The sequence below is a fragment of the Abramis brama genome (assembly GCF_963993115.1).
Source record: "Abramis brama genome assembly, chromosome: 13".
In the NCBI taxonomy this organism is placed as follows: Eukaryota; Metazoa; Chordata; class Actinopteri; order Cypriniformes; family Leuciscidae; genus Abramis; species Abramis brama.
Genome location: NC_139975.1, coordinates 25370233 through 25396345, shown reverse-complemented (window position 1 = coordinate 25396345; position 26113 = coordinate 25370233). Strand labels below are relative to the sequence as shown.

Genomic DNA, 26113 nt, shown 5'->3' with positions numbered 1-26113 from the left:
GACACTTTTTTTTTTTTTACCTCAGAATAGTTTATATCTCACAATTCTGACTTTATAACACGCAATTGCAACTTTATTTCACGCAATTCTGACTTTATATCTCGCAATTCTGAGAAATAAAGTCAGAATTGCGAGATGTAAACTTGCAATTGTGAGATAAAAAGTCGCAATTATCTTTTAAAATGTTTTATTCAGTGGAGGAAACAAGCTTCCATACCTTTGTACTAGTCACACTGAGACATTTCAAATGATACCAAATATGTATAATACTGTCTGATAATCGTTCACATTAAACCATAGATTTTTGGGTGAATTCATTTGATCTCAGCATAAGAGAGAGAAGGAACGGGGGAATGGGGGGTCAAGGGAAAGAGATGCACCACTCGAATGGTGATGCTAATTTCACAAGAGAGAGTTCAAATGTTCATATCCTGAAACGTCCTTTGACTTCTCTGGGAGTGCTCGTTCCTCAACCAGACTGCCCAGCAAGTCTTACCTAGTAAGTTTGAATGCACTGATCGATTTGGGCTTTTATATTATACTATAGGTAATATAGTATAATAATATATAAGTAACAATAATACATAATAATAAAAAATAATACACTTTATATATAAAATATAAATAGCTAACAGTAATTTTAAATACTGGTAAATGGTTACATTATTAAAAGAAATACACCATATTTTGTTTTTTATTTTATTTATATCATTAAATCACTTTTTCAGAGAATAAACAAATATGTGAATTTCCTGTAAACATTCACATGCGTAATATCTGCCCCTGAGAACAACCTATTATGTTTGATGCACTGCTTTAAAATGAACAGATAGATGAACATTCATTGTGCATTATGTTTTGTGCGTTTAGACAGCAAATATATTAATACTTTTTGTGGTTCTATACAAAGTGTCATTTTTAGTTTCAGCAGATGATGCTAATGAACTGATGTCGTCTGCTGTTTGTGTTTCTGTTAGGAGGATGTTATTTGTTCATCTGTACAGGTAATCTGCCTGAATGTTAGCAGCAATCTCAGCCTCCCATCGATCTCCGTTATTCAGCAGTTTCTCTTTATTATACAGCAGTTCTTCATGAGTCTCAGTCGCATACTCAAAATTAGGGCCCTGGCACAAAAAGAAAGGCAAAATGTTTTTATCAGTGTATAATATTAACTGTTTTGGACTAAATAACCCTCAGTGATCAGTTAAGTATATCAGTGTACCCAGACAGCAGCATAGTGTCGGTCCAGATCCGGCCCACATCTGTTATGCGTTGAATCCACATGTACCAGATGTGGGCCGACACTATGTTGCTGTCTGGGTAACATTGTGTCTACACCGGACGAGACAAACCGTTGCAAGTCAATTTGTCCCTGATGTAATATATGTGTGTACCTCTACGATTGCGTCCACAGGACAGGCTTCCTGGCAGAATCCACAGTAGATGCATTTGGTCATGTCAATGTCATAGCGAGTTGTTCTTCGGCTGCCATCTGCACGGGTCTCTGCCTCTATTGTGATGGCCTACAGGAGACAAAAGCACTGCTAACACACAGCCGGTGCAGGTAATCACAGATGAGGAACATGCATGTGTGTGTGTGTGTGTGTGTGTACCTGAGCAGGACAGACAGCCTCACACAGTTTGCACGCAATGCAGCGCTCCTCTCCGTTTGGATACCTGCGCAGCGCATGCTCGCCACGGAAGCGGGGAGAGAGAGGGCCTTTCTCAAATGGGTAATTGATAGTAGCTGGTTCTCTAAACAAATAACTCATGGTCATGCCCAATCCTGCCATACAGACACAGAATATAATAATCATTTTATTATTATGTATTTGAACAACACAACTTTATATACTGCAAAATCTCAGCATGCAAGTCCACATGCAAAAAAGTAGCATTTACAAGAAGAAGAAAAAGTTAAAGTGCCCCTATTATGCAATTTTAAAGGTTCCTAATTTAGTTTTGGAGGTCTCCTACAATAGGTTTATAATAAACACTTTCATTTTCTCATAATATTGTAGCATCAGTTCTTTTTTTCGCAGTGTCTAAAACAGTTTGATAAAGGATTCAGTCTCTCCAAACCCATCCTTTCTGAGTCTGCTCTGCTCTGATTGGTCAGATGGTTTCGTCTGTTGTGATTAGTCTACTCTGCTCTGATTGGTCAGATGGCCCAGTCTGTTGTGATTGGTCTACTCTGCTCTGTTTGGTCAGATGGCCCAGTCTGTTGTGATTGGTCTACTCTGCTCTGTTTGGTCAGATGGTTTAGTCTGTTGTGATTGGTCTACTCTGCTCTGATTGGTCAGATGGCACAGTCTGTTGTGATTGGTCTACTCTGCTCTGTTTGGTCAGATGGTTTAGTCTGTTGTGATTGGTCTACTCTGCTCTGATTGGTCAGATGGCCCAGTCTGTTGTGATCGGTCTACTCTGCTCTGATTGGTCAGATGGCCCAGTCTATTGTTATTGGTCTACTCTGCTCTGATTGGTCAGATGGCCCAGTCTGTTGTGATTGGTCTGCTCTGCTCTGTTTGGTCAGATGATCCAGTCTGTTGTGATTGGTCTACTCTGCTCTGTTTGGTCAGATGGTTTAGTCTGTTGTGATTGGTCTACTCTGCTCTGATTGGTCAGATGGTTTAGTCTGTTGTGATTGGTCTACTCTGCTCTGTTTGGTCAGATGGTTTAGTCTGTTGTGATTGGTCTACTCTGCTCTGATTGGTCAGATGGCACAGTCTGTTGTGATTGGTCTACTCTGCTCTGATTGGTCAGATGGCCCAGTCTGTTGTGATTGGTCTACTACTCTGCCTCTGCTCTGTTTGGTCAGATGATCCAGTCTGTTGTGATTGGTCTACTCAACTCTGTTTGGTCAGATGGCCCAGTCTGTTGTGATTGGTCTACTCTGCTCTGATTGGTCAGATGGCCCAGTCTGTTGTTATTGGTCTACTCTGCTCTGATTGGTCAGATGGCCCAGTCTGTTGTGATTGGTCTACTCTGCTCTGTTTGGTCAGATGATCCAGTCTGTTGTGATTGGTCTACTCTGCTCTGTTTGGTCAGATGGTTTAGTCTGTTGTGATTGGTCTACTCTGCTCTGATTGGTCAGATGGTTTAGTCTGTTGTGATTGGTCTACTCTGCTCTGTTTGGTCAGATGGTTTAGTCTGTTGTGATTGGTCTACTCTGCTCTGATTGGTCAGATGGTTTAGTCTGTTGTGATTGGTCTACTCTGCTCTGTTTGGTCAGATGGTTTAGTCTGTTGTGATTGGTCTACTCAACTCTGTTTGGTCAGATGGCCCAGTCTGTTGTGATTGGTCCACTCAACTCTGTTTGGTCAGATGGCCCAGTCTATTGTTATTGGTCTACTCTGCTCTGATTGGTCAGATGGCCCAGTCTGTTGTGATTGGTCTACTCTGCTCTGATTGGTCAGATGGCCCAGTCTGTTGTTGGTCTACTCTGCTCTGTTTGGTCAGATGGTTTAGTCTGTTGTGATTGGTCTATTGCTTACAGCGCATGTTGGAAACAAAATGCCTATTACCATATCTGAATTTCAGCTCTGGATCTTCCTAGGCACTTGATACACAGTGATTTAAACAGTAACAATGGCGTCAGTTTTACTGTATCAGTTCGAGCATTAGTCCTCATCATTTTCAAAGTCCATGCAAAGTTGATTTGCTTTCGCAGCACAGAAACCAGCATCTTCTCGAAATGTCGACAACACTCAAGTTAGTGAGACTGGGATTACTGATGGCTCGTTTCAGCAGTTCAGGTTCTTTCTTTTAAGAGACAATAACTCCATTTATCGTGCACTTTTATCTTTGAAATTTGGCAGATATTTTTGCAGCTATATTACACACTACATGAAAGGTAACAGGGCAGGGGGGAAAGCATAATAGGGGCACTTTTTAAACAAGCATTATACACACAGACCCCTGAAAAGTTCGGTCCACAGCAGTGTTTGTGCTGCACGGTCTGTGATGGACTTCATGTCAGTAGGTAACTCTTCAGCATTCACATATTCTACAGAGAGACAGAGAGATGCATTGTAGGACACATTGTAGGATTGTGTGTTTAGGGTGTGAAAATGTATACGTGTGTGTATTATCTCACTATAGCCTCCCCTGTAGACGGTAAGGCTGAAGGGACGGACAGGTCCAAGCCTGACTGCGAAAGTGCCTTAATGAAATTAAACATAATTTTGCTTCAGTATGAGAATCAAACTATTCCACTATGGCAAAATCTCACAGTTCAAGGTCAAATGATCATTTTCTGACTGCTACATCATATTAAATAAACTCACTTGTGCGGCATGAGGAATATATTATGCGCAATGTCATCTTCATCCTAATCAGCCAAAGAGACATAAACAATTATGACAGTGGTGCAAATATAGGCTTCTACCCCTTATATTGAGATTGAAACATACGGGCTGTATGCCAAATGAACAGATTTGCGTTATAAGACAGCTGGTAATCTCCTTTCCCAATCTGTCAGACCTTAGAAAATAACTTCTTTCATACAAGTAAATTATTGTTTAACAAATGCCTTTCGTAAACACATCCACTTGTGTTTAGGTAGGCTAATCATTGTGACATCTGTGTGGTTTATTCCATTTAACTTATCATGATGATATTTAGACAGCAAGCAGTCTAAATAAAAAGCAAGCAGTTTTATATTTGTTATATTTTTTTTTAGCTATTGTTTTTATTTATGTCTATTTTTACCATTCCTTTAGTTTACACATTTAAACCCTAGTGTCCCGCAGACTGTCCGTGGTCGTCTAGCGTTAAACTGCATGAAACAATGTAACTCCATTGATTTCCTAAATTATTCGGAAATATAGGCCCATATTTATAGTTGTTGCGTGTTTAACTCACCGAGATGCTTCCTTCAGTCGGTCGGTCGGTGATCAGAGGATCTTGAGCTTTCAGTCAAGAAGAGCCGGTTGGTCACGTGGTGTTCCTTTACCGGGCAGCGTGACAGACCAGAGAGATTTACTTTTGAGAGGCTCATATACCGCATATGAATGGAACAGGTGAGCTATAGGCCTATATTTAACTGTTATTGTATTGTATTTAATTGACCTTTTTTGTTAATGTTATTGCAACATACATTGAAAAGAAAAATATTAACAAGAAATAACCTACAGAAATATATAAAAACAAATGATAACAATTAAATGAAACTTAAAGTCACCATGAAATCAAAATGGACGATAGGCTACTTGTTTTTTATGGAATATTACAGTGTTTATTATAAAATATTTATCTCTGCACATTTGTATTTATTTATTTAGGCCTATGTGTGCCCTCTTAATCCCTCTCTCTTGCAATGACATCTCTTTTCTTCTCTGATGATGTGTTTACTGGCGTGAGGGCGGGACAACCTGTCACTCATATCAGATCGACCAATAGCAAACCACAAACCAACCAATCAATTCCCCATGGACAAAATCAAGTCCCGCCCTACATTTGCTTTTGTTCTAGATGCTGTTTCACTCAGATATATGTCACAACGGGGAAGAAAAGATTAGAGAGTTTTAACTTTTTCAGTTGCTTTAAAGATTGAAATAAACTTTACATTTTTTAACGCATTTTTAAAAACTTTGGGCAACTTTAACAAATCCACATTTGTGTAAATAAAACTTACCCATAATCAAAATATTATTACACAAAAATTCAACATCTATGTTTTGTGGTTAATAGATCTTTCTAGCTGCGTTAAATCACAAAATACCTTAAAAAAATACTGTGCAGATCATTATTTTAGTACATTTCATTTACAATTTAATGTTATTTTTTTTACATAACTAGCTGCCTAACTTTGACAATAAAGGTACGGTCACCTTTACTGTTTTTTCAACAAATTTTCACTGTGAAATCCATTGATTTCAATAGGAATCCCACAATTTGGAATTTTGCACGAGGGTGCAGATTTGTAGAAGTTGGTCACATGATTTGAAAGTGACTTCTGTGTGAGCTGTGCTTCGTATATCGCTACACTATTGACAATAAACAATTAACCTTTTGCCCATGAAAATTCTCCAAAATGTCACTAATGTGATGTGACTGCACCTTGGCCCAGTTCGCCATAACACCTGCTGAGTTGTGAAATTGTTATCTATAAGGGGTTTGATGAAGAATTTTAAGTTTTGTATGAAACATTTCTTCTTTTTTTGATCTATTTATTTTTAAAGTGGCATGAGTCATTTGGAATATATATATATTTTTAAAAACAATGACAAATTATCAGAAAGTGTCCCCCTTTATCTGCCTTCTAGTGCTGTAGAGTGTCAAATACATATTTTAAAGTATTCAATGTAGTCTCTCAATAACTACGAGGTTAAAATAGTTGTACATGAAGTATGGCATCATCACATCGCAGTGCACTAGTGAAACTGCATTCTCACTTCCTCATGATGGTTAACACAAGAAATCACTGGCCTATTGGATTTTCATAATAAAGAAAGACCCAACCTGCAACCTACAATCCGTTTCCTCCAGACATAAGTGATTCAAACACACACACACACACACATGCGCGCAAAACCACACACACACACACACATGCACAACCGCACACTAGCTGACTTTACAGCGGAAGTCTTAGTCTCAGTTGTCTTCCCTCCCATCAGAGGACAACTGCACCTTTCAGTGTGGCAGAAGCGTGAAGGTAACGTTTGCTTTATTGACCTTTTTTGTTTTTCTATTGTTCTATTGTATTTGTGAAAACTCCCTGCCTAATGTGCAATAGCAAACAGGGTTTAATTTCAGATCAATTCATACTACAAGTTCTTTCTTCTACCAGAACTTTGCCATGTATGTTGTGTCGTGCAGTTGAAACGGCGCTTGTTTGCTAACCTGAAATGAGATTGACATAGAAATCCATTTGTTATCAAATGTGACATTGTGTTTCTGAATGTCTCTCTCTCTCTCTCACACACACATAGATGTCTGTTAAACCGGACCACAGCGAGGATGAGGAGGGGACTCATGGGCCGGAGGTCACGGTCTTGGAGACTAACCGTTTTGGCTTCATTCTAGGAAATGGAGAAACTGACAGGTCCGTGTTGATGTCCGTTCACTCGCGTCTATCACAGCTTAGAGCTTGGGTGGGGGTTGATTTAAGTGTTTATCACTCCCAAAAAGCCCTAGTTGAGCACAGTGTGTGTTATACAAGGTCTGATCTGTGGTCAAGGCATTTTTTATCCTGTGTTGTATTGATAATTCAGTCATAACTCACAATCTTATAATCAGCCGTTACCTTTTGCACCTCTTACTCTAGTTTTCTCCTTCTCAACATCCTGTCATGTTGCTATAGAGATATGTGTGGTTTCCTGTTTTCTGTGTGTTTGCCTCTTATGACACTTATGCTTTGCACTGGTATGGAGACACTTTCAGTGAGAGTGAGTTATAAAGCAGGGTAGTGTGATTCTTTGCTTCATTGGAAAACTGAAGACTGAAGACATTCACACTGACTGCACAGTCCCAGTCTCATTGCACTGTAGTTAAGACTGAAGTATGCTGCAGTATAGTGGTGTAGTATTGCTGATTGTGTGTGTCGTTGACAGTGACGGTCCATGTCCAGAGTTAGTGAGACATCGAGAGTCCAAATGGCTCAGCCTCATGACTCAATGGGAGCAAGTCATGGAGAAAAAGAGCAACAAGGTGTGTCTATCTCGCTGTTGTTGACATATTTTAACAAGAATGATCATATATACATCTGGCACATTTAAAATATTACGTTAGGCGCCCACCCATCATTCTGATATTTATTGAATATTCTTTCTATATCTACACTATAGAAAACCTCATAGAAACGTGAGGAATTCGTATTTAGCATATAGAAGACTTTTACAATTCACATGGAAAAGCATGGAAAATTGTCAAGCGAAATCAAATGTTGTGGTGGTGGCACATCACTTTTCTTCAAAAAATGTTAAATCAATCAACTTTATAATCGTGCAATGATATAATGAGTAATCGTGTCAATCCCTTGTGAAAAAGAAGTACACTTTAGCATATTTTTAATACTTATCAATAATATACTTATACTCTATAAAAAAAAATGTTGTTTTAACTTAAAAAAGTAAGTTGTACTAAGTGACAACTTGAATATTTGAGTTGACTAAACTTAAAATTTTATGGCAGCATGAACACACTTGTTTAAGTTGAAACCAATTTTATTTTTACAGTGTACTATTATGTGTAGTATGTAGTATATGTATTATACTTATGTTTAGTACAATATACTTATCCTATGCATAAGCGCAAACTGAATGTAATGTTTTAGGACACTTAATTGCATGTTATTTGAATATTAAATTAAAATGTATTATTGTGGAAATGTATAAATGCATCGCTGAATGTTTTTTTGACTCATTTATTTAGTACATCTTTATATATAATTTATGGTAAACTAATATACTTTAATCTTTCTGTTTCTCTGCATGTCATGAATTTGTATGACATGTTGTATGACAATTTGTCAAAATGAAGTTGCATTTGAATAAATGTACAATATTTTAACTGTAAGTGTAATATTGAATAAGACACTACAGTTATGATTATAATCAAGTACTTTACGTGTGCTTTAGTATGTTAGTCAACATCAAAATAAGTGTACTTTTAAAGCATGCCAAAATATTAATAAAACAATGATTTAAAATGTACTTTAAAGTAATACTTTCAATCTGTAATAATTTCATTATTACAAAGTGTACTTAAGTGTGTTAAGAAACAGTCATGTACTCTTTAAATACACTTAAGTGCATTTTATTTCATTAATATTAGATTGCCTTCAAGAACAGTTTTTAAACATATATTTTTAAGATTTGAAACACAAGTGCACATTCAATACAATTAAGAGCACTTCTTTTTCACAAGGGACAGCATAACATTTTCAAGTTATTTGTAAGTCTAACAGCTGTAGATTGTAGAAGGCTATTTGTGGAACTTATAAATTGATAAATCAGTAATGAGTTAATGTGTAAATAGCCCAGCTGTTTCACAAGCTTTCACTGGTCCATTGGAAAAAGACTGTTTTTTACTGTTTGAATTAGACATGGTGAAAAAACAATGCATCGAACTAGTTTTAAAAATAAATTTATTCAGCTATTTCTGATCGTATTGATTCTTTGAGCATTGATATTTCAGTTGATTAATGTGTGAAACTTCACATGTCATTGTCAGTGGGCCCACATATGATATACAGGATGTCGAATGTCAAATACTGTAGGCTGCAAATGAGTGCCAAATTCCTCTATATGTAAGATTTGGGATCATCTTATTTAAATAGTTCACCCAAAATTGTCATTACTCACCCTCATGTTGTTCTTAACCAGTATATAACCAGAGTTTCTTTCTTCTGATGAACACAAAAGATGATATTTTAAAGAATGCTGGTAATCAAACAGTTTACGGCACCCACTGACTTCTACTTTTTTCCCCTATTATGGAAGTCAGTGGGTGCCATCAACTCTCTGGTTACCAACATTCTTTAAAATATCATCTTTCGTGTTCAACATAAAAAGAAACTCATACAGGTTTGGAAAAACTTGAGGGTGAACAGGTAATGACACAATTTTCATTTTTGAGTGAACTATCCCTTTAACGCATTTGGATAAGTTAATTATTAAAGAAATGCTTTATCAGTTTTTTTTTCTTTTTTTTTTCTGAATATGCTAAAATATCCAAGAATTTTGGATTCATTTGCAGTCAAAAGAGCATTTAATTGTTAGCGTAAGTTTTACAATGGCCAGCCACATCGCTCAGCTCTCTTCTTTTGTCTCAGGTCAAAGGTCAATGTCAGAAGGGCATCCCAGCATCCGTCAGGGCAAAGGGCTGGCCTCTGCTCTGTGGTGCTAAGGATAGAAAAGACAAAAACCATGAACTCTACAAAGTAAGTGATTGGTTATATTTGTATCATGTTTTTATATTCTTATACACTGCCTGGCCAAAAAAAAAAAAAAAAAAATGCTGTTTGATTTTAAAGGGATACTCCACTTTTTTTGGAAATAGGCTCATTTTACAACTCCCCCAGAGTTAAACAGTTGAGTCTTACCGTTTTCGAATCCATTCAGCCGATCTCTGGGTCTGGCGGTACCACTTTTAGCATAGCTTAGCATAGATCATGGAATCGGACAGGACCATTAGCATTTCTCAAAAAAATGACCAAAGAGTTTCGATATTTTTCCTATTTAAAACTTGACTCTTCTGTAGTTACATCGTGTACTAAGACCGACGCAAAATGAAAAGTTGCGATTTTCTAGGCTGATATGGCTAGGAACTATACTCTCATTCCTGCGTAATAATCAAGAAACTTTGCTGCCGTACCATGAGTCCAGCAGGCGTAATGATATGACGCAGCGCCTGAAAATAGTCCCCAGCTCAGTAACTTCCAACGTGACCGGGACTAAGTTTGTCTAACCTATTAGACCTGTTTTCAGGTGCTGCGTCATATCATTACACCTGCTGGACTCATGAAATAACTTTCACAACATTTATTTCCATCACGAGTTGCATCCATTTTTGGTCAAGACCTTGTATTGACAAGGCAAGAGTCAAGAATAACTTAGGGTTAGAAGAACTGTTGCCAAACATAGAAAATGTTAGACACATAATAATCACTGCAATATTGATCCACTATTTACTCTTAAGCATTTGCCAATTTAAATCCAAACAGTGACTTTTTTTTTGGCCGGGCAGTGAATAAGCCCTGTTTGTTCTGTGTTAGAATCTAGTCAAAGCTCCAGATCATCATGGATGGACCGATGTCATCAAAAGAGACACAGACAGACAATTTCCCTTCCATGAGATGTTCCAGTCCAAAGACGGCCATGGGTACTGTCCTTTCCCTTCCCGTGCTGAATGCAGTGTGCTCTGTAGCATTATAAATCACAACGTTTCTCATTCTGTGTCTGCTTCCGTCTGGTCTCTGTACGAGTAGTCAGAAGGACTTGCTGGAGGTCCTGAAAGCGTACACTCAGTACCGACCCGAGGAGGGCTACTGTCAGGCACAGGGTCCGGTGGCCGCGGTGCTTCTGATGAACATGCCTGCTGAGGTACCACTCCTGTCATGACTATACAGTACATGACACAGAGCTATTAAGGAATAAACAACCAAATAATACGCAAAAGGCGGCACATTCATTATGTACACTACCGTACAAAAGATTGGGGTCAGTAAGATTTTTATAATGTCTTTCTGTGATTGGGGTCCAGCTATTATTCCAGAAATGATATGCATATGCTACTGCAGAAATAGTTAGCATTGAATGCTAGCATGACGAATGCTAGCATGACATTGCGTAACTGATTGTCTTTCTGTTTAAGGAGGCGTTCTGGTGTCTGGTGCAGATTAGTGAGCTCTACCTCCCTGGATACTACAGCCCTCTGCTGGTAGGGCATCTTTACAGTAACCATGAAAATAACGGTTAAATGTGTATGAAAATTGATAGATACACTTTCATTATCCTTTCTCTTTAGGAAGGTGTTTTATTCGACGCTGCTGTTCTCTCGAGTGTGTTAAAAAAGCAGTGTCCAGCTGCACACAAACACCTGCAGAATCAGGGGGTGGAGCCTCTCATGTTTGCCACTGATTGGCTGATGTGTCTGTACAGCCGTCACCTGCCTTTCAACACTTTGCTCAGAGTCTGGGATCTCTTTTTCTGTTATGGTTTGTTTTCAACTCTATATCTGCAAGATATAAAGGTGCACTAAGTAATTGTTAGTTTGACTGTGGTCTTAAGTCGGGTGCACACTGTACGATTTATGATAGTCCTTCACGACGGTTGATTGTCAGACTGTACGAACATGATCCCCGCTGTAAGCCATGTCACGCTGTAGGATCTCAGTTGTCCTCAATGTCAAACTGTACTTGAGTCAAGATGCGTTAAAAACTGACGCACACAAGAACGTCATCAGGTTCTGCGCGGTCCTATTGGTTTTTGATTTGATGGTTGTTGTAGGAGAAGTCAAAGTGCAGGACTGAGTCTCAAAACTTCTGACACTGCCAGAATTTCGTCAGAGGTAAAAATTGGATCGCAATGTTCATTAATCAGCTGTCGGCGAACATGTCAAACTAGCGATCAGAGACTTCAGATTTTGGCCCAGGATCAGAGGAACCATTTAGGATTCTCAAAATTAGTCTCCGACGGCCAAATAGTGGCCACAGTCGTACAGTGTGAACCTGGCTTTAGACATTATACTGACACTTAGATGATGAATTACTCAATGCTAGATGCCAATTTTGCTTACAAATAATTCCCCTTTTACAAAAGTATTTGTCACCCACCCTTATTATTCTGCAACAAAAAGTGTCATACAATTGGAGCTTTACTGTGATCATGTACGTAGTATCAAAATCCTTTTAAGGCAAGTCAGTTGGCTTGTCGGCCATCTTGGCAAAGCCCCTGGTCAGCTACGAATGGAGACAGTGCCCGCCCACTTTTTCAATGGTTCAGAAAGGTTTTTTTTTCATTCAAGTCTTTGTTAAAGAGTTTTAATCTATGGGCCAAACCAACCAGCAAGGAGGTACATCACAACATTACAAACTTATATTTGAAGCAAAAAGGTGTTTGAAACTGAAAAAAAGTTCCAAACGGTTTACTTAATGGCTTTAGTGAGGGAAATAACTACAATCCCATGAAGCATTGCAAATCACAATCGAATTAAAAACCATGGAGAAATATAAAACTTAATTTAAGGATATTTATTATATATAGAAACGCTGTAATTTTCTTTTTTTTATTGCAAAATGTGCACATATAAACACATATTTAAGAACAGTAGTCAACATTTGAAGTGGATCAAAACCTTTCATCGAAGTTATACATGAATTTTGAACAATACCCGTTCTTGTCTTAGGACAACTTTGATGAACTTGAATCCATTTCAAATGTTGACTACTGTAGTTAGGGCGTATTGACACTGACTCAATTTCGTCATTTGCAGTGCTTCGTGGGACTGTCCGAGACTTTTGGCACAATTTGCTTGTTGCAATTCTCTTGAGTTTTTCCTGTAGAATCATGGGTAATGTAGTTTTTAACCAAGAATTCTGCTGTTAAATACAAGCATTTAAAAAAAAAAAAGTTAAAATAATGCAGAGCATTTACCATCGATTAACAACCTCAGAACTTACTGAAGGTCTGTTTTTAAAGGTTTACAAGTTATTGTTCAAAAACAATTTCCCTATTGAGAAAACAAATGTTTTTACTTCCAGAAACCAACGGTTGCACTCTCTTTTCTCAAGTACAACTCAGACCTGCTTGATTAACATATGTTAAATATCCAATGATATTAAAAAAACATTGTCTCATCTAACGGAAGTGTGGGACTTCCATTCTTACAGCCACCATTTTAAGCAGTTTAAGACCATGACAGAGGTCAGAAGCATTTATTTTTGGCTCTCATATTAGCAGATTAGTATGGAAGCTTGTTTCTGCCACAGAAAAAAACTATTTAAAAGATTATTGCGACTTTTTATCTCACAAATGACTTTTTTCCCTTGCAATTGTGAGTTTATATCTTGCAATTCTGAAAGAAAAGTCTGGATTATGAGATAAAATTTCGCAATTACCTCATTTATTTTTATTCAGTGGCGGAAACAAGCTTCCGTAGATTAGAGCATTTTAGTTTCAGAGTTAATTTAGTTTCAGTGCTGAGTGTATTTATAATGTTTAGCCTTGAGGAAACATCCTGTTTCTCTCCTTCAGCTCTGTTACAAGGTTTTATACTAACACTTCTGGAGTTCATAATTTGTCAAAATTTAATTCAGTCAGCCTATATTTTGCTGTAAAATACTTAGTGCACCTCTTTTTTGTTGACCTGTTGGCATGAGTCCATGTGGTGACCACAGCTGGTGTGTGTGTGTGTGTGGCAGGTGTGCGTGTTTTGTTTCAGGTTGCAGTAGTGCTGGTGCGGCGATGTCTGGGTGAGGGGCGATTGCGAAAAGAGTGTGATGGACAGATGGAAACCCTGGAGCGACTGCGAGGTGTTAAAGAGCGTGTCCAAAACGAGCAGACTGATGCCTTTATCCATGAGGTAATATCACTGATATTGTATTTCAACTAATCTAAATAAAGGCCTGTTCACACCAAAATGAATGTTCCATGCGAAAATCCGGTGCGATAAACATTTTAATTTGATGAATGATGGTTATATTTAGACTAAAATGAACATTCGCATGCTGTCAATGCAACAGATGTTTTTACGGAGAGGTGTTCTCATCTCAGAAACCTGAACAAGCAATAAGATTTGTGCTTTTGACCGTATGCCTAGAGCCGCTTCTGTTACTTAAAACCGTGACTTGTTGGTGCCCATGAAAGGACTATCTTGGTATGTTACAGTAAATAGCAGAGGAAGAATACAGAAACTGTATCGTCAGAAATTTGGTCCTTTCTCAAAATCAGGTCTCCATTAGGACCCCGACTGATCCCATTGAGAATGTTTAATGGATACAGTCGCCTGATTTCAATTCCTACATAATCACATTATATGTCATTAGGGCTACACTGCCTGGCCAAAAAAATAAATAAATTGGCAAATGCTTAAGAGTAAATATTGGATCATTATTGCTGTGATTATTATGTTCCTAGCATGTTATATGTTTGGCAACAGTTCTTCTAACCCCAAGTTATTCTTGAATCTTGCATTGTCAATACAAGATCTTAACCAAAAAAAATGGATGCACCTCGTGATGGAAATAAATGTTGTGATGTTATTTCCATCAAGAGGTGCATCAATTTTTGGTCCAGATCTTGTATTGACAACGCAAGAGTCCAGCACTCTGTAAAGTCTCCTCCAGCACATCCCAAAGACTTTCACTGAATTTAAGGACTCGGAGGAGACGATTCATGCGTGAAAATGATTCTTCATGATCCTCCCAACCATTATTACACAATTTGAGCCTGATGAATCTTGACATTGCCATCCTGGAATATGGCCATGATGAGTCTTCCTACATGGTTGTTTAAGAAATGAAAAGCTACACACTCCATCAGTTAGAGTTAGAAGAACTGTCGCCAAACATATAACATGCTAGAAACATAATAATCACTGCAATACTGATCCAATCATAGACTCTTAAACATTTTCCTATTTAAATCCAAACAGTGACTTTTTTTTTTTTTGGCCGGGCAGTGAATGTTATAATGACCATCAATGTTTGTTTTAGTTAGCTTATACATTAGGATAGCATATAGACATCCGATTAGCCTGATAGCTTCGCTTATACACCACTCATTTGTTCTACAACCAACGAGGCGTAACCGGAGTATTTATGTTTTTCTATAACTGCCACCTACTGTCAGAGAGTGAAACAGAATTTTCATTCCTGACGTCTGCTGTTTTTTAATCATTAAGGTGCGGCCACATTTAGCGTTATTTAACAATTTTTCACGGGCAAAATCCAGTCATTTCAATAGGAATCCACGCGTATGGGAAATTTTCGCGTATGAGATTTCAGTTTGTCGCACTGAAAAACAGAAAGCTGATTGGTTTGACATTGACGCCCGTGTGAGCTTCATTCAAGGTTACACTATTGACAATAAACAATGGATCTTTTTCAAAAATTTTAATTCCAAACATTCCTGTTAATGTGAACAGGCCTTAAGTCCTGATAGATTTCTTTACTCATAAATACTGTTACACCCCTTAGGTATGTTCAGTGTCCCTGTCCCTGTCGGACCTGCAAAAACAAACTGAAAAAGAGCTGGAGAAATGGAAGAAAGACAGACCGAACTCGACCTTTGACCCACGAGGGCGCTGTTACGGATACCGGATGGCATGGGAAAGAGTGCAGGATAAACAAAAGGAACACGAAAAGAAGGAGCGACAGAAGGGGAGCCTGATTATTCCTCTAATGCGCTCACATTCTTCTCTTTCTCCTTCGGTTCTACGCAAGAAATGGAGGAAGAGGAGCAGTAAGACTGACACAGAGGAGTGGGATGGAGGAGGAAGAAAGTTCTCAAATAGTCTGATGGAGGAGAGCGACGAAGAGGAGATGAGGAGGAGAAGGAGTGTGTGTGGTATCGTTGGGGAGCAAAGGGACAAACGGGACAGGCTAGCAGATGAACTCTGTACACACAAACACAAAGACCACAACACACATCCAAACATCTCAGTGGTGGTGTCCTCTAGTATCGACTCTGATGTTTTTGAGAAAGAGCACACAGAGGCATCTTTAAACCAACAGAAAGATAATTCAGCAACAACACAAGCTGAGGTTGAGGAGACACACCATCATGAACAGAACACAAACCAAGATGAACTGAGTACAGAAACGCAAGGACAGCAGGATGAACAGAATGTAGAAAAAGACAGAGGTCAAGATGATAAGAGCAGAGAAGCACCAATAAATCAAAACGAACAGAATACAAACAATCAGACATGTCAAGATGAACAGACCGTAGAAGAGAAGACTTTAGAGCCAGAAGAAAGTTCACCTGTTGAAACACCACAGGAAGAAGGTATACAGACTGTTTTCAGTAAACAGGAAGAGGAAACACAGCCAGATAGCAACATCCAGGAAGTAGAAATACAAACAGAACACTGTGAACAACAAGAAGAAACAGAAGATAGGTTGCCAATTGTCATAAAACCGGAAGACAATTTGCAAAATGAGGAAAGTATCCCAGAGAAAGAGGTACAGATACATGTTGTCCAGGACGAAACATCTAGCGATCAACATGAACATTCAGAAAGGCAGAAAGAAGAGGATTTGTACATGCACACAGTGACAGAGGAAGATGAAGAGCCTGGTGATGAAGACGAGGAGGAAGGTTTTCAGCAAGAAGAGTTTAATGTTCTCCCTGAGGAGACAAAGGAAACCAAAGAGATAACCGAGCCTTCAAAGATGTGTGAGGAGAAAGATGACACGAGATTGGAGGAAGAAAGACAAGATATAAGCTTAGAAGAGAGAGACAATAACCCATTGCAAACATCTGAAGCATCCTTCTTACAAACTGAAGAAGAGAGTGAAACTGAGTATCCGGAGAGATCAGCAGATCCCGTACAGCAATCCCAATCAAGCGAGCCGGAGCACAATGACATGGATGCTACCGTTACATCCGAAGAGTTAGTGCACTGTCCAATGGATTCCACTGTGGAGGATACGGTAAGATCTGGCAACCCAGAGCAGATTGAAACGGATCCTACTGATGGCACCAACACCCTTGAACCAGATGCAATAGTAGCATCAAGACACTCTGAAAACAGTGACAAGGATGCTGCCGCTGTTCCCACATCTAGTAACAAAGAAATCAGCGAAAATAGTGAAGAAATTAAATCACCAGGATCTGCAAATACAATATGTTGTGAAGTCAATACAACTGAAGAATCGAGCAACCTCACACACAATGCAGAGGATGATACTATCCTCTCAGAAAGAAGCAATGAAATGCATGTTTCTCAAGAATCTGGCAACCCTGAAAGCAACACCATAGATTTTACCACTGAACGTGGCAAAGAAAGCAATGCTGTGGAAACTGCTGTTGAATCTGGCAATCCAGAGAGCAGAAAAGTGCCTGTTGCAAGTGAATCTGGCAACCCTGAGAGCAATATAGTGGATTCTGATATTGGCAACCCTGAAAGCAACGTGACAGATTTTATCACTGAATCTGAAAAAACAGAAAGCAATGAGGTGGAAATTGCTGTTGAATCTGGCAACCCAGAGAGCAACACAGTGGATTCGGCTGTTGGACCTGGCAACCCAGAATGCAGTGATGTACATGATAAAACTACATCTGGCAACCCAGAGAGTAATATAACAGACTCGGATCTTGGACCTGGCAACCCAGAATGCAGTGATGTACATGATAAAACTACATCTGGCAACCCAGAGAGTCATATAATAGACTCGGATGTTGGATCTGGCAACCCAGAATGCAGTGATGTGCATGTTACAACTGGATCTGGCAACCCAGAATGCAGTGATGTGCATGTTACAACTGGATCTGGCAACCCAGAGAGTAATAAAGAAGATTCAGCTGTTGTATCTGGCAACCCAGATTACAAAGCGGTGCATGTCGCAACTGAATCTGACAACCCAGAGACCAACAGAGATCATGTGACTGCTGGATTTTGCAACCCTGAGTGTAATACAGAGGATTGTGCTGTTGGATCTGGCAATCCTCATGACAGTGAATGTGCAATATCAGGAAACAGCCAGGGTTCAGAGTCTCCGTCTTTAATTCAATCTTCAAAATCCCCAAACCCAAACGTCCCGCCAGCTCAGCTCCGTGTGCGAAGGACTTCCAGCTCGCGGGTTTCCTATCCCACAATCCTCTCTGAGGACACCTTCAGAGAGCCACAGCAGCAGGAACACATGCCTTCAGAAAATATGACACACACACTTACACAAGACACACAAGCTCAGCCTAGCTCGCCGACAAAGTCAGACAATCCAAAACGTCTGGGCCTGTTCCGTCGCCTCCGTGGGGAGACCAGTAAAACCCCCATCCCCAAAATCCTCATCCAGGACTTTAGCGAGAAAGAGGAGAAACTGACGGCGAAAGAGAGGAGGAGGCGGAAGAGGGAGAAAGAGCGAAAAGAAAGGGAAGAGAAAGACAGAAAGAAACGAGAGAAAGAGATGGAAAAGGACAAAGGAAAAGAGAGGAAAAAGCCTCAGACACGAGGGAAGAGTTTCCAGGTGCTCAGCAAGAAGTGTGTCGATGACGTCGTGTCCACAGGGAACAGCGACTCTCAGACTCAATCTCGCTCCAGGAGAAACTCTGACCCTTTTTCTGACAATTATTTCTAAATAATCAGAGACTTGATCAATCAAATATTCGCATTTCACAGTGGGAGTGAGATGTTTTAATGTGAGCTGTGCAATGATTTGACGTGGCTTGTTATATTCACTGCTTCATCTCTTGGTTTAAACCCATTATTATTTTGATAGAAAAATAAAATCAGGAGGAGAAGTGTGTGTGTAACTGTCTTTAGCAGTCTTTGAGAGGCTGCATGTGGGAGTCTCTTTCCACACCGTTCACGTCTGAGTTCAATCGACGGGGCGGTTATGATGTTTCTGCCTGATTTTCGTCTTCGCTGTCACTTGCGAGCACTTCCTGGCTCTGTATCGTCTGATTGGTCAGCTGAGACAGCGTGGGCAGAACTGAACCGAAGAAAAGTGAACAAAACTGAAAGAGAAGAAGGCAGGGATAAATCATCAGTGACATATGGGCATTAGGTTTTATGTTTTTAAACAAATGTTTCATTTAAAAGATTATAGTACCTTTTTGTTGGGAGGTCCTTCTGCAAGTGCTTCCTCCTGCTCCTCTTCGCTGGCTGGGTGCTTTCTGTTATTGGTGGGGACAGGGTGCGGGGGGGATGTGGGTGCATGTGACGGTCCAGGAAGTTCGCTGGTCTCCATGGCGATGAGAAATGAGTCCATGTCGTCATTCATGAAGTCGTCTGTTGGTTGCCCGGTATCAGGGCTGAGGGGGAAAACGATAAAAGTACCAAATAGAAATGAATCTAACGTTTATAGGATTGATTACATTCCATATTTCATGATTTGACGTACTGTTTTGTGTTGGATTTGCCGTGGTTCTTTGGATGCGAGTCCTCTGACAGTGTAGCGAGGACAAAATTAGCCTCCAGAACACTGTCTGTTACACTCAGGATTACTGGACTTAAACACAATCACATACATTTTTAAACATACACACTACTGTTCAAAAGTCTGAGCTCAGTAATGTTTTTAAAAGAAATTCATTCTTTTATTCAGCAAGGACACATGAAATTAAACATTTATAATGTTACAAAAGATTTCTATTTCAAATAAATGCTGTTCTTTTGAACTTTCTTTTCATTAAATATCACTGATTCCACAACAATGTTGATAACAGCACAACACTGATAATAATGTTTCTTGAGCATCAAATCATCATATTAGAATGATTTCTGAAGGATCATGTGACACTGAAGACTGGAGTAATGATCAGCTTTGATCACAGGAACACACTACATATAAAAATATTATATTAAAAAACAAAACAGTTATTTTACATTGTAATAATATTTGAAACTTTTCAATGGTAGTGTACATATCAGTTTTGATCATTTTGAAAATTAAAAAAAATTTAAGTGGATAAAACGTGAATTTGGGCTAGTCCATAAACTAACCTGCCTGGCTCATCAAAATACATAGAGATTGGAAGACCAGATGACTCAGCGAATACAAGCAAACCCTGATGGAAAACCAGAGGGGGAAAAAAAAGTAAAGCTATAGCATTCAATGGCAAAAATCAAGGTTAAATACATTAAGGAGAAACAAAAAAGACAAAATCAAACATTAAATTTGACACCAATCAAGTTTTTACTATTACAAATGTACCTTTTCTTCTTATGCATGATTAACCATGGCAATTAAAAACGAATTAAAAAAATGTAAGTCGAATGTAGGTGGATTTAAGGCAAGGGCAGTTTTAAGGTAAACCGCGAAACCATAAAAATGATGATGACAAAAGTTTTATAAAATTATGAATCTCACATTTCAAACTTTAAAAAAAATGATAAATGATTATAAGAAGAAATTATAATACATTTTATTTATAAGCGCCTTTTACGACACTCAAGGTTATAGAAGCTTGTTTCCGCCACAGAATAAAACATTTTTAAAGATAATTGCGACTTTTTATCTCACAATTGCGAGTTCACATCTTGCAATTCTGACTTTATTTCTCAGAATTGCGAGATATAAAGTCAGAATTGCGTGAAATAAAGTCACAGTTGCGTCTTATAAAGTCCGAATTCTGACTTTTTTCTCGCAATCGCGACTTTATATCACGCAATTCTGACTTTATAACACATAATTGCGAGTTTATATCTTTATTCTGACTTTATTTCTCACAATTCTGACTTCATATCTCGTTGTAAGATATAAAGTCCAATTCTAAGGAAAACAAAGATGGACTTTTTTTTTTTACCTCAGAATAGTTTATATCTCCCAATTCTGACTTTATAACACGCAATTGCGACTTTATATCTCCCAATTGCGACTTTATTTCTCAGAATTGCGACTTTATATCTCGCAATTGCGACTTTATTTCTCAGAATTGTGACTATTTCTCACAATTCTGACTTCATATCTCGCAATTCTGAGAAAAAAAGTCACAATTCTGACTTGATATATCGCAATTGTGAGAAAAAAAAGTCTGAATTGTGAGATAAAAAGTCGCAATTATTATTATTTATTTATTATTCAGTGGCGGAAACAATCTTCCATACAAGGTTATCGTACAAACTTCCTTAAAAACATCAGTATAACAACAACAGACAAAGCATACTATAATATTCACTGCACGGCAAAAAAAAAAAGTCGCTGTTTGGATTTAAATAGGCAAATGCTTAAGAGTCAATGACTGGATCATTATTGCAGTGATTATTATGTTTACAGAAATATGTCACACCGTGCTATATGTGTTTTCTTTCTTTGTGTTAGTATATGTTGATGTTTGTGTGAGTTCATGCTCACCCTGAGCTCTTTGAGGCAGAAGGTGATGCTGGTCTGAGTGCTGATGGCAAAACCATCAAACTCCTCCGAGCTCAAACACAGTTCGGTCATCATCGCCCGTGACGGGTCTGAGAGGAAAAAACGTTGACTTGACATGATTTGTTTTCTGCATAGCAGCAGAATGAAGTCTGAAACCACTGATACCTGCGTCGTCCTCGACGTGGTTCCTGAGCCACACTCGATCGCTGCTCACTGACAGAGTCACCTCCTCCTGAGATGGAGGGAAATGCAGAACCGTGTCCACCATCAGCCTACAGTAAACAACAGAGCATCATTAAACACACTCTGAAAGGAACTGCAAATGGGTTGATATTAATATCAAGGTATTAAGATTAATGTAAACCTGGGTTGAGCTTGTAGCACGTTTGCACAGCTTTCTTTATCAAACACGGCCTGCAAACTCTCACAGTCCTGAAAGGACAAATTATGTGTTTTCAAGAGCCCTGTAACAAACACACAGTTTAGTGTAGAACATGCCGTTTCTATGCAAGATTTGTAACAAGTTTATTATGAAATAAAATGTATTTGTGTACAATACCATAATAAAGGTTAATCAAGTCAAGTAAAATGTATTTGTATAGCGCTTTGCACAATACACTTTCGTTCAATGTGGCTTTACAGAAAATCATGATTTTAATATAGTATTTTAATATATTTATGCCTTATAGTCGCATTTAGCAGATTAGAGATTGGTGATAATAGTTACATTTTGCAATAATACAAGCAATCAAGCTGTTGAGATTTGCTATATAGAATATATTGCTTTACGTGAGTCTACTGTATGTATGTGGATAAGTTGGATATACATCATTTATATATTCAACTTTATATAGAGAGCTTTGTGATGATATAGTTTACATTTAATCCAACTAACTAAAAGCATGTAACAATGTTGTTTTTAGGGGAGCGTTTTTACCGTGTTTACAGTGCAGAGTTATGGTCAACCGACTCTTTTCACTGTTCAACTGAATACGGCACTTTTCTACGGAGCGATCCAGAGACGACAGGGACTTGAACACAGCCTGAACACTCTGAAGAACACAAGAAAAAGACAAGAAGATTTTACATTCTGAAGCTCAAACGTGCTGCGTAACACGAGAATGAACCTCATTGGCTCTTGCTGAAGCTCAAACGTGTTGCGTAACACGAGAATGAACCTCATTGGCTCTTGCTGAAGCTCAAACGTGTTGCGTAACACGAGAATGAACCTCATTGGCTCTTGCTGAAGCTCAAACGTGCTGCGTAACACGAGAATGAACCTCATTGGCTCTTGCTGAAGCTCAAACGTGATGCGCAACACGAGAACGAACCTCATTGGCTCTTGCTGAAGCTCAAACGTGCTGCGTAACACGAGAACAAACCTCATTGGTTCTTGCTGAAGCTCAAACGTGCTGCGTAACACGAGAACGAACCTCATTGGTTCTTGCTGAAGCTCAAACGTGCTGCGTAACACGAGAACGAACCTCATTGGCTCTTGCTGAAGCTCAAACGTGCTGCGTAACACGAGAACGAACCTCATTGGCTCTTGCTGAAGCTCAAACGTGCTGCGTAACACGAGAACGAACCTCATTGGTTCTTGCTGAAGCTCAAACGTGCTGCGTAACACGAGAACGAACCTCATTGGTTCTTGCTGAAGCTCAAACGTGCTGCGTAACACGAGAACGAACCTCATTGGTTCTTGCTGAAGCTCAAACGTGCTGCGTAACACGAGAACGAACCTCATTGGCTCTTGCTGAAGCTCAAACGTGCTGCGTAACACGAGAACGAACCTCATTGGCTCTTGCCGAAGCTCAAACGTGCTGCGTAACACGAGAACGAACCTCATTGGCTCTTGCCGAAGCTCAAACGTGCTGCGTAACACGAGAACGAACCTCATTGGCTCTTGCCGAAGCTCAAACGTGCTGCGTAACACGAGAACGAACCTCATTGGTTCTTGCTGAAGCTCAAACGTGCTGCGTAACACGAGAACGAACCTCATTGGTTCTTGCTGAAGCTCAAACGTGCTGCGTAACACGAGAACGAACCTCATTGGCTCTTGCTGAAGCTCAAACGTGATGCGTAACACGAGAACGAACCTCATTGGTTCTTGCTGAAGCTCAAACGTGCTGCGTAACACGAGAATGAACCTCATTGGCTCTTGCTGAAGCTCAAACGTGCTGCGTAACACGAGAATGAACCTCATTGGCTCTTGCTGAAGCTCAAACGTGCTGCGTAACACGAGAATGAACCTCATTGGCTCTTGCCGAAGCTCAAACGTGATGCGTAACACGAGAATAACCTCATTGGCTCTTGCCGAAGCTCAAACGTGATGCGTAACACGAGAATGAACCTCATTGGCTCTTGCTGAAGCTCAAACGTGATGCGTAACACGAGAATGAACCTCATTGGCTCTTGCTGAAGCTCAAACGTGATGCGTAACACGAGAATGAACCTCATTGGCTCTTGCTGAAGCTCAAACGTGATGCGTAACACGAGAATGAACCTCATTGGCTCTTGCTGAAGCTCAAACGTGCTGCGTAACACGAGAATAACCTCATTGGCTCTTGCTGAAGCTCAAACGTGCTGCGTAACACGAGAATGAACCTCATTGGCTCTTGCTGAAGCTCAAACGTGATGCGTAACACGAGAACGAACCTCATTGGCTCTTGCTGAAGCTCCAACGTGATGCGTAACACGAGAACGAACCTCATTGGCTCTTGCTGAAGCTCAAACGTGATGCGTAACATGAGAACGAACCTCATTGGCTCTTGCTGAAGCTCAAACGTGATGCATAACATGAGAACGAACCTCATTGGCTCTTGCTGAAGCTCAAACGTGATGCGTAACACGAGAAGGAACCTCATTGGTTCTCACACATCAAGCGAACATGCTTGAACTTCCGTTTACCACAACTGATGTGTCAGTTGATGAATGTTTATATGTGAATAAAAGACTAAATTCAATCCGTTCATCATGTAAAGCAATCGAGTCTCTGCAGAAAATTTGGAAAAAACTGCTCAATACATATGGATTAGTTTTACATTCTCTTTATGAACTCTTTGAAGTGTCAAAGTGGTAGTTGCACAACTGTCAATGGAGGGACAGAAAGCTCTCAGATTTCATTAAAAAGATCTTCATTTGTATTTCGAAGATGAACGAATGTCTTACAGGTTTGCAGCGACATGAGGGTGACATCTCTGATGATGCGTTTACTGGTGCGAGGGCGGTACAAACTGTCACTCACATCAGATCGACCAATAGCAAACCACAACCATCCAATCAATTCGCCATGGGCAAAATCAAGCTCCACCCTACATTTTACTTGTTTCACTCGGATATATGTACAACAGGGAAGAAAACACTATAGCAATCTGTTTCATGTTGACTTTAATATATAGACACATTATAGTGTATACGTGATGCTTTGACAAGTATTTAGTTCCCAAAATATAGAGGAACTGCAGAGATGTTATGAACAGAGCAGGAAATGTTACCTTGATGGGTATTTTGCAGCGAAAGCTCTGGTCTGAAGGAGCCTGATATTTCTGGAAGAAGAGAGGAGACAGCAGGAAGCTGGCAAAGGCTGACCGGGAAGAGTTGACCGACCGAAGGGCCAACTAAAAACACACAACACACACAAGTCACATTATTTCAACAGCTCACATTAGTCTAACATAAACACACAGTCATAAACACTGTAAACAAACACATACCCCATCCTCCACAGGCTCCAAATACAGCTCCTCTCCGATTCTTGACAGCGAGTGTATGGCTTTTGCTAAAACTACAAAAAAAAAAGTGTGCATGACTAAACTTCTGTTCATAAAGCCATTTTATAGATTTATTTTAGAGCAGGGGAAGTTCACACAGGAAGCTTCTATGTAGCATTTTAGGTTTAACTATATATAATATAATTTTGAAAAACACGTCTCGTCCTGTGTGAACGGCTTCAGTTATTACCTTTCACGTTTCCTCCGGTTGCAACACAATCCATTATATTTTGCTTGTCAACAACAATATTATTTTTAAACAACATATATTATTTACATTAATTTTCCTCCGGCTCAAGCTGGTGTATTTGTCGGATCACGGAACCGGCCACATGACGCCAGTGGCTCTTATAACGCAAGAAATTGAAAGTAAAGATAAGTTTAAGAGCTGTTATCTGTTATCGCATAACATAAAGTACATAATCAGACAACGGTAAACTTGTTAGAAGCTGATTATTCAAGAATTTGTTTACTTCGAATCCGACATGTGGCGCGTATTTTCTGCACTAGCCAATCAGAGGGAGGTATCAGATACAGTCGTTTGCGTCATAACAAAGCGCCCAAGATAAAAGGCTCCAACTTCAGCATAAAATTGCGTAAGGAAACTGCTTAAACATCAAAAACAGGTTCTGCAAGATCCGCTTAAAATTAAATGACAATACAATTATATTAATCATAATACTTTATAATTAGTTTAAATAAGAATAGAAATAAACAGCTGTTTGATAATTGTCATCTACAGGTCTTGTAACAGCAGCATCACAGCATATCCTCTATGGTAAAGCATAAAAAGAGGATCACTCTCTCTTTCTCCAAAAACACCAGTTCATAGTGCACAAGAAAAACTGAAGACCTTAGTCTA

General features: G+C 39.2%; 3 protein-coding genes across 3 annotated transcripts; 1 reads left to right on the top strand and 2 right to left on the bottom strand.

The window, feature by feature from the left end:
• Positions 1-683: 683 nt before the first annotated feature.
• On the bottom strand, positions 684-4973 carry ndufs8b (NADH:ubiquinone oxidoreductase core subunit S8b). Its single transcript, XM_084133304.1, has 7 exons — positions 4864-4973; positions 4287-4330; positions 4097-4162; positions 3917-4006; positions 1614-1786; positions 1395-1523; positions 684-1124 (listed from the first exon to the last, which is right to left on the bottom strand). The coding sequence occupies exons 2-7, from the start codon at positions 4327-4329 to the stop codon at positions 993-995; spliced, it is 633 nt and encodes a 210-aa protein (XP_083989430.1). The 5' UTR covers position 4330; positions 4864-4973; the 3' UTR covers positions 684-992.
• A 1545-nt stretch (positions 4974-6518) lies between these two features.
• tbc1d10c (TBC1 domain family, member 10C) lies at positions 6519-19803 on the top strand. The gene is made up of 10 exons (XM_084133180.1): positions 6519-6658; positions 6936-7048; positions 7557-7653; positions 9779-9886; positions 10721-10827; positions 10934-11048; positions 11320-11385; positions 11473-11662; positions 13868-14028; positions 15644-19803. Exons 2-10 carry the CDS (start codon positions 6936-6938, stop codon positions 18743-18745), a joined length of 4059 nt encoding a protein of 1352 aa, XP_083989306.1. The 5' UTR covers positions 6519-6658; the 3' UTR covers positions 18746-19803.
• On the bottom strand, positions 18773-25772 carry rad9a (RAD9 checkpoint clamp component A). Its single transcript, XM_084133181.1, has 11 exons — positions 25442-25772; positions 25195-25265; positions 24976-25098; positions 22419-22533; positions 21846-21945; positions 21647-21753; positions 21464-21570; positions 20113-20177; positions 19511-19618; positions 19220-19421; positions 18773-19124 (listed from the first exon to the last, which is right to left on the bottom strand). The coding sequence occupies exons 1-11, from the start codon at positions 25515-25517 to the stop codon at positions 19002-19004; spliced, it is 1197 nt and encodes a 398-aa protein (XP_083989307.1). The 5' UTR covers positions 25518-25772; the 3' UTR covers positions 18773-19001.
• Between the last annotated feature and the right edge of the window lie 341 nt (positions 25773-26113).

Coding starts and splice junctions, on each gene's coding strand:
- tbc1d10c (XM_084133180.1), top strand. CDS start 6,936: ATGTCTGTTAAACCGGACCACAGCGAGGATGAGGAGGGGACTCATGGG. Junction 9,887..10,720: donor AAAACCATGAACTCTACAAA/GTAAGTGATTGG, acceptor GTTCTGTGTTAG/AATCTAGTCAAAGCTCCAGA. Junction 11,663..13,867: donor GGATCTCTTTTTCTGTTATG/GTTTGTTTTCAA, acceptor TGTGTGTGGCAG/GTGTGCGTGTTTTGTTTCAG.
- ndufs8b (XM_084133304.1), bottom strand. CDS start 4,329: ATGAAGATGACATTGCGCATAATATATTCCTCATGCCGCACAA. Junction 4,007..4,096: donor CGTCTACAGGGGAGGCTATA/GTGAGATAATAC, acceptor GTCTCTCTGTAG/AATATGTGAATGCTGAAGAG. Junction 1,125..1,394: donor CTGTGGACGCAATCGTAGAG/GTACACACATAT, acceptor TTTTTGTGCCAG/GGCCCTAATTTTGAGTATGC.
- rad9a (XM_084133181.1), bottom strand. CDS start 25,517: ATGTTGTTTAAAAATAATATTGTTGTTGACAAGCAAAATATAATGGAT. Junction 25,266..25,441: donor AACCGGAGGAAACGTGAAAG/GTAATAACTGAA, acceptor TTTTTTTTGTAG/TTTTAGCAAAAGCCATACAC. Junction 19,619..20,112: donor TATTTTGATGAGCCAGGCAG/GTTAGTTTATGG, acceptor ATTGTGTTTAAG/TCCAGTAATCCTGAGTGTAA.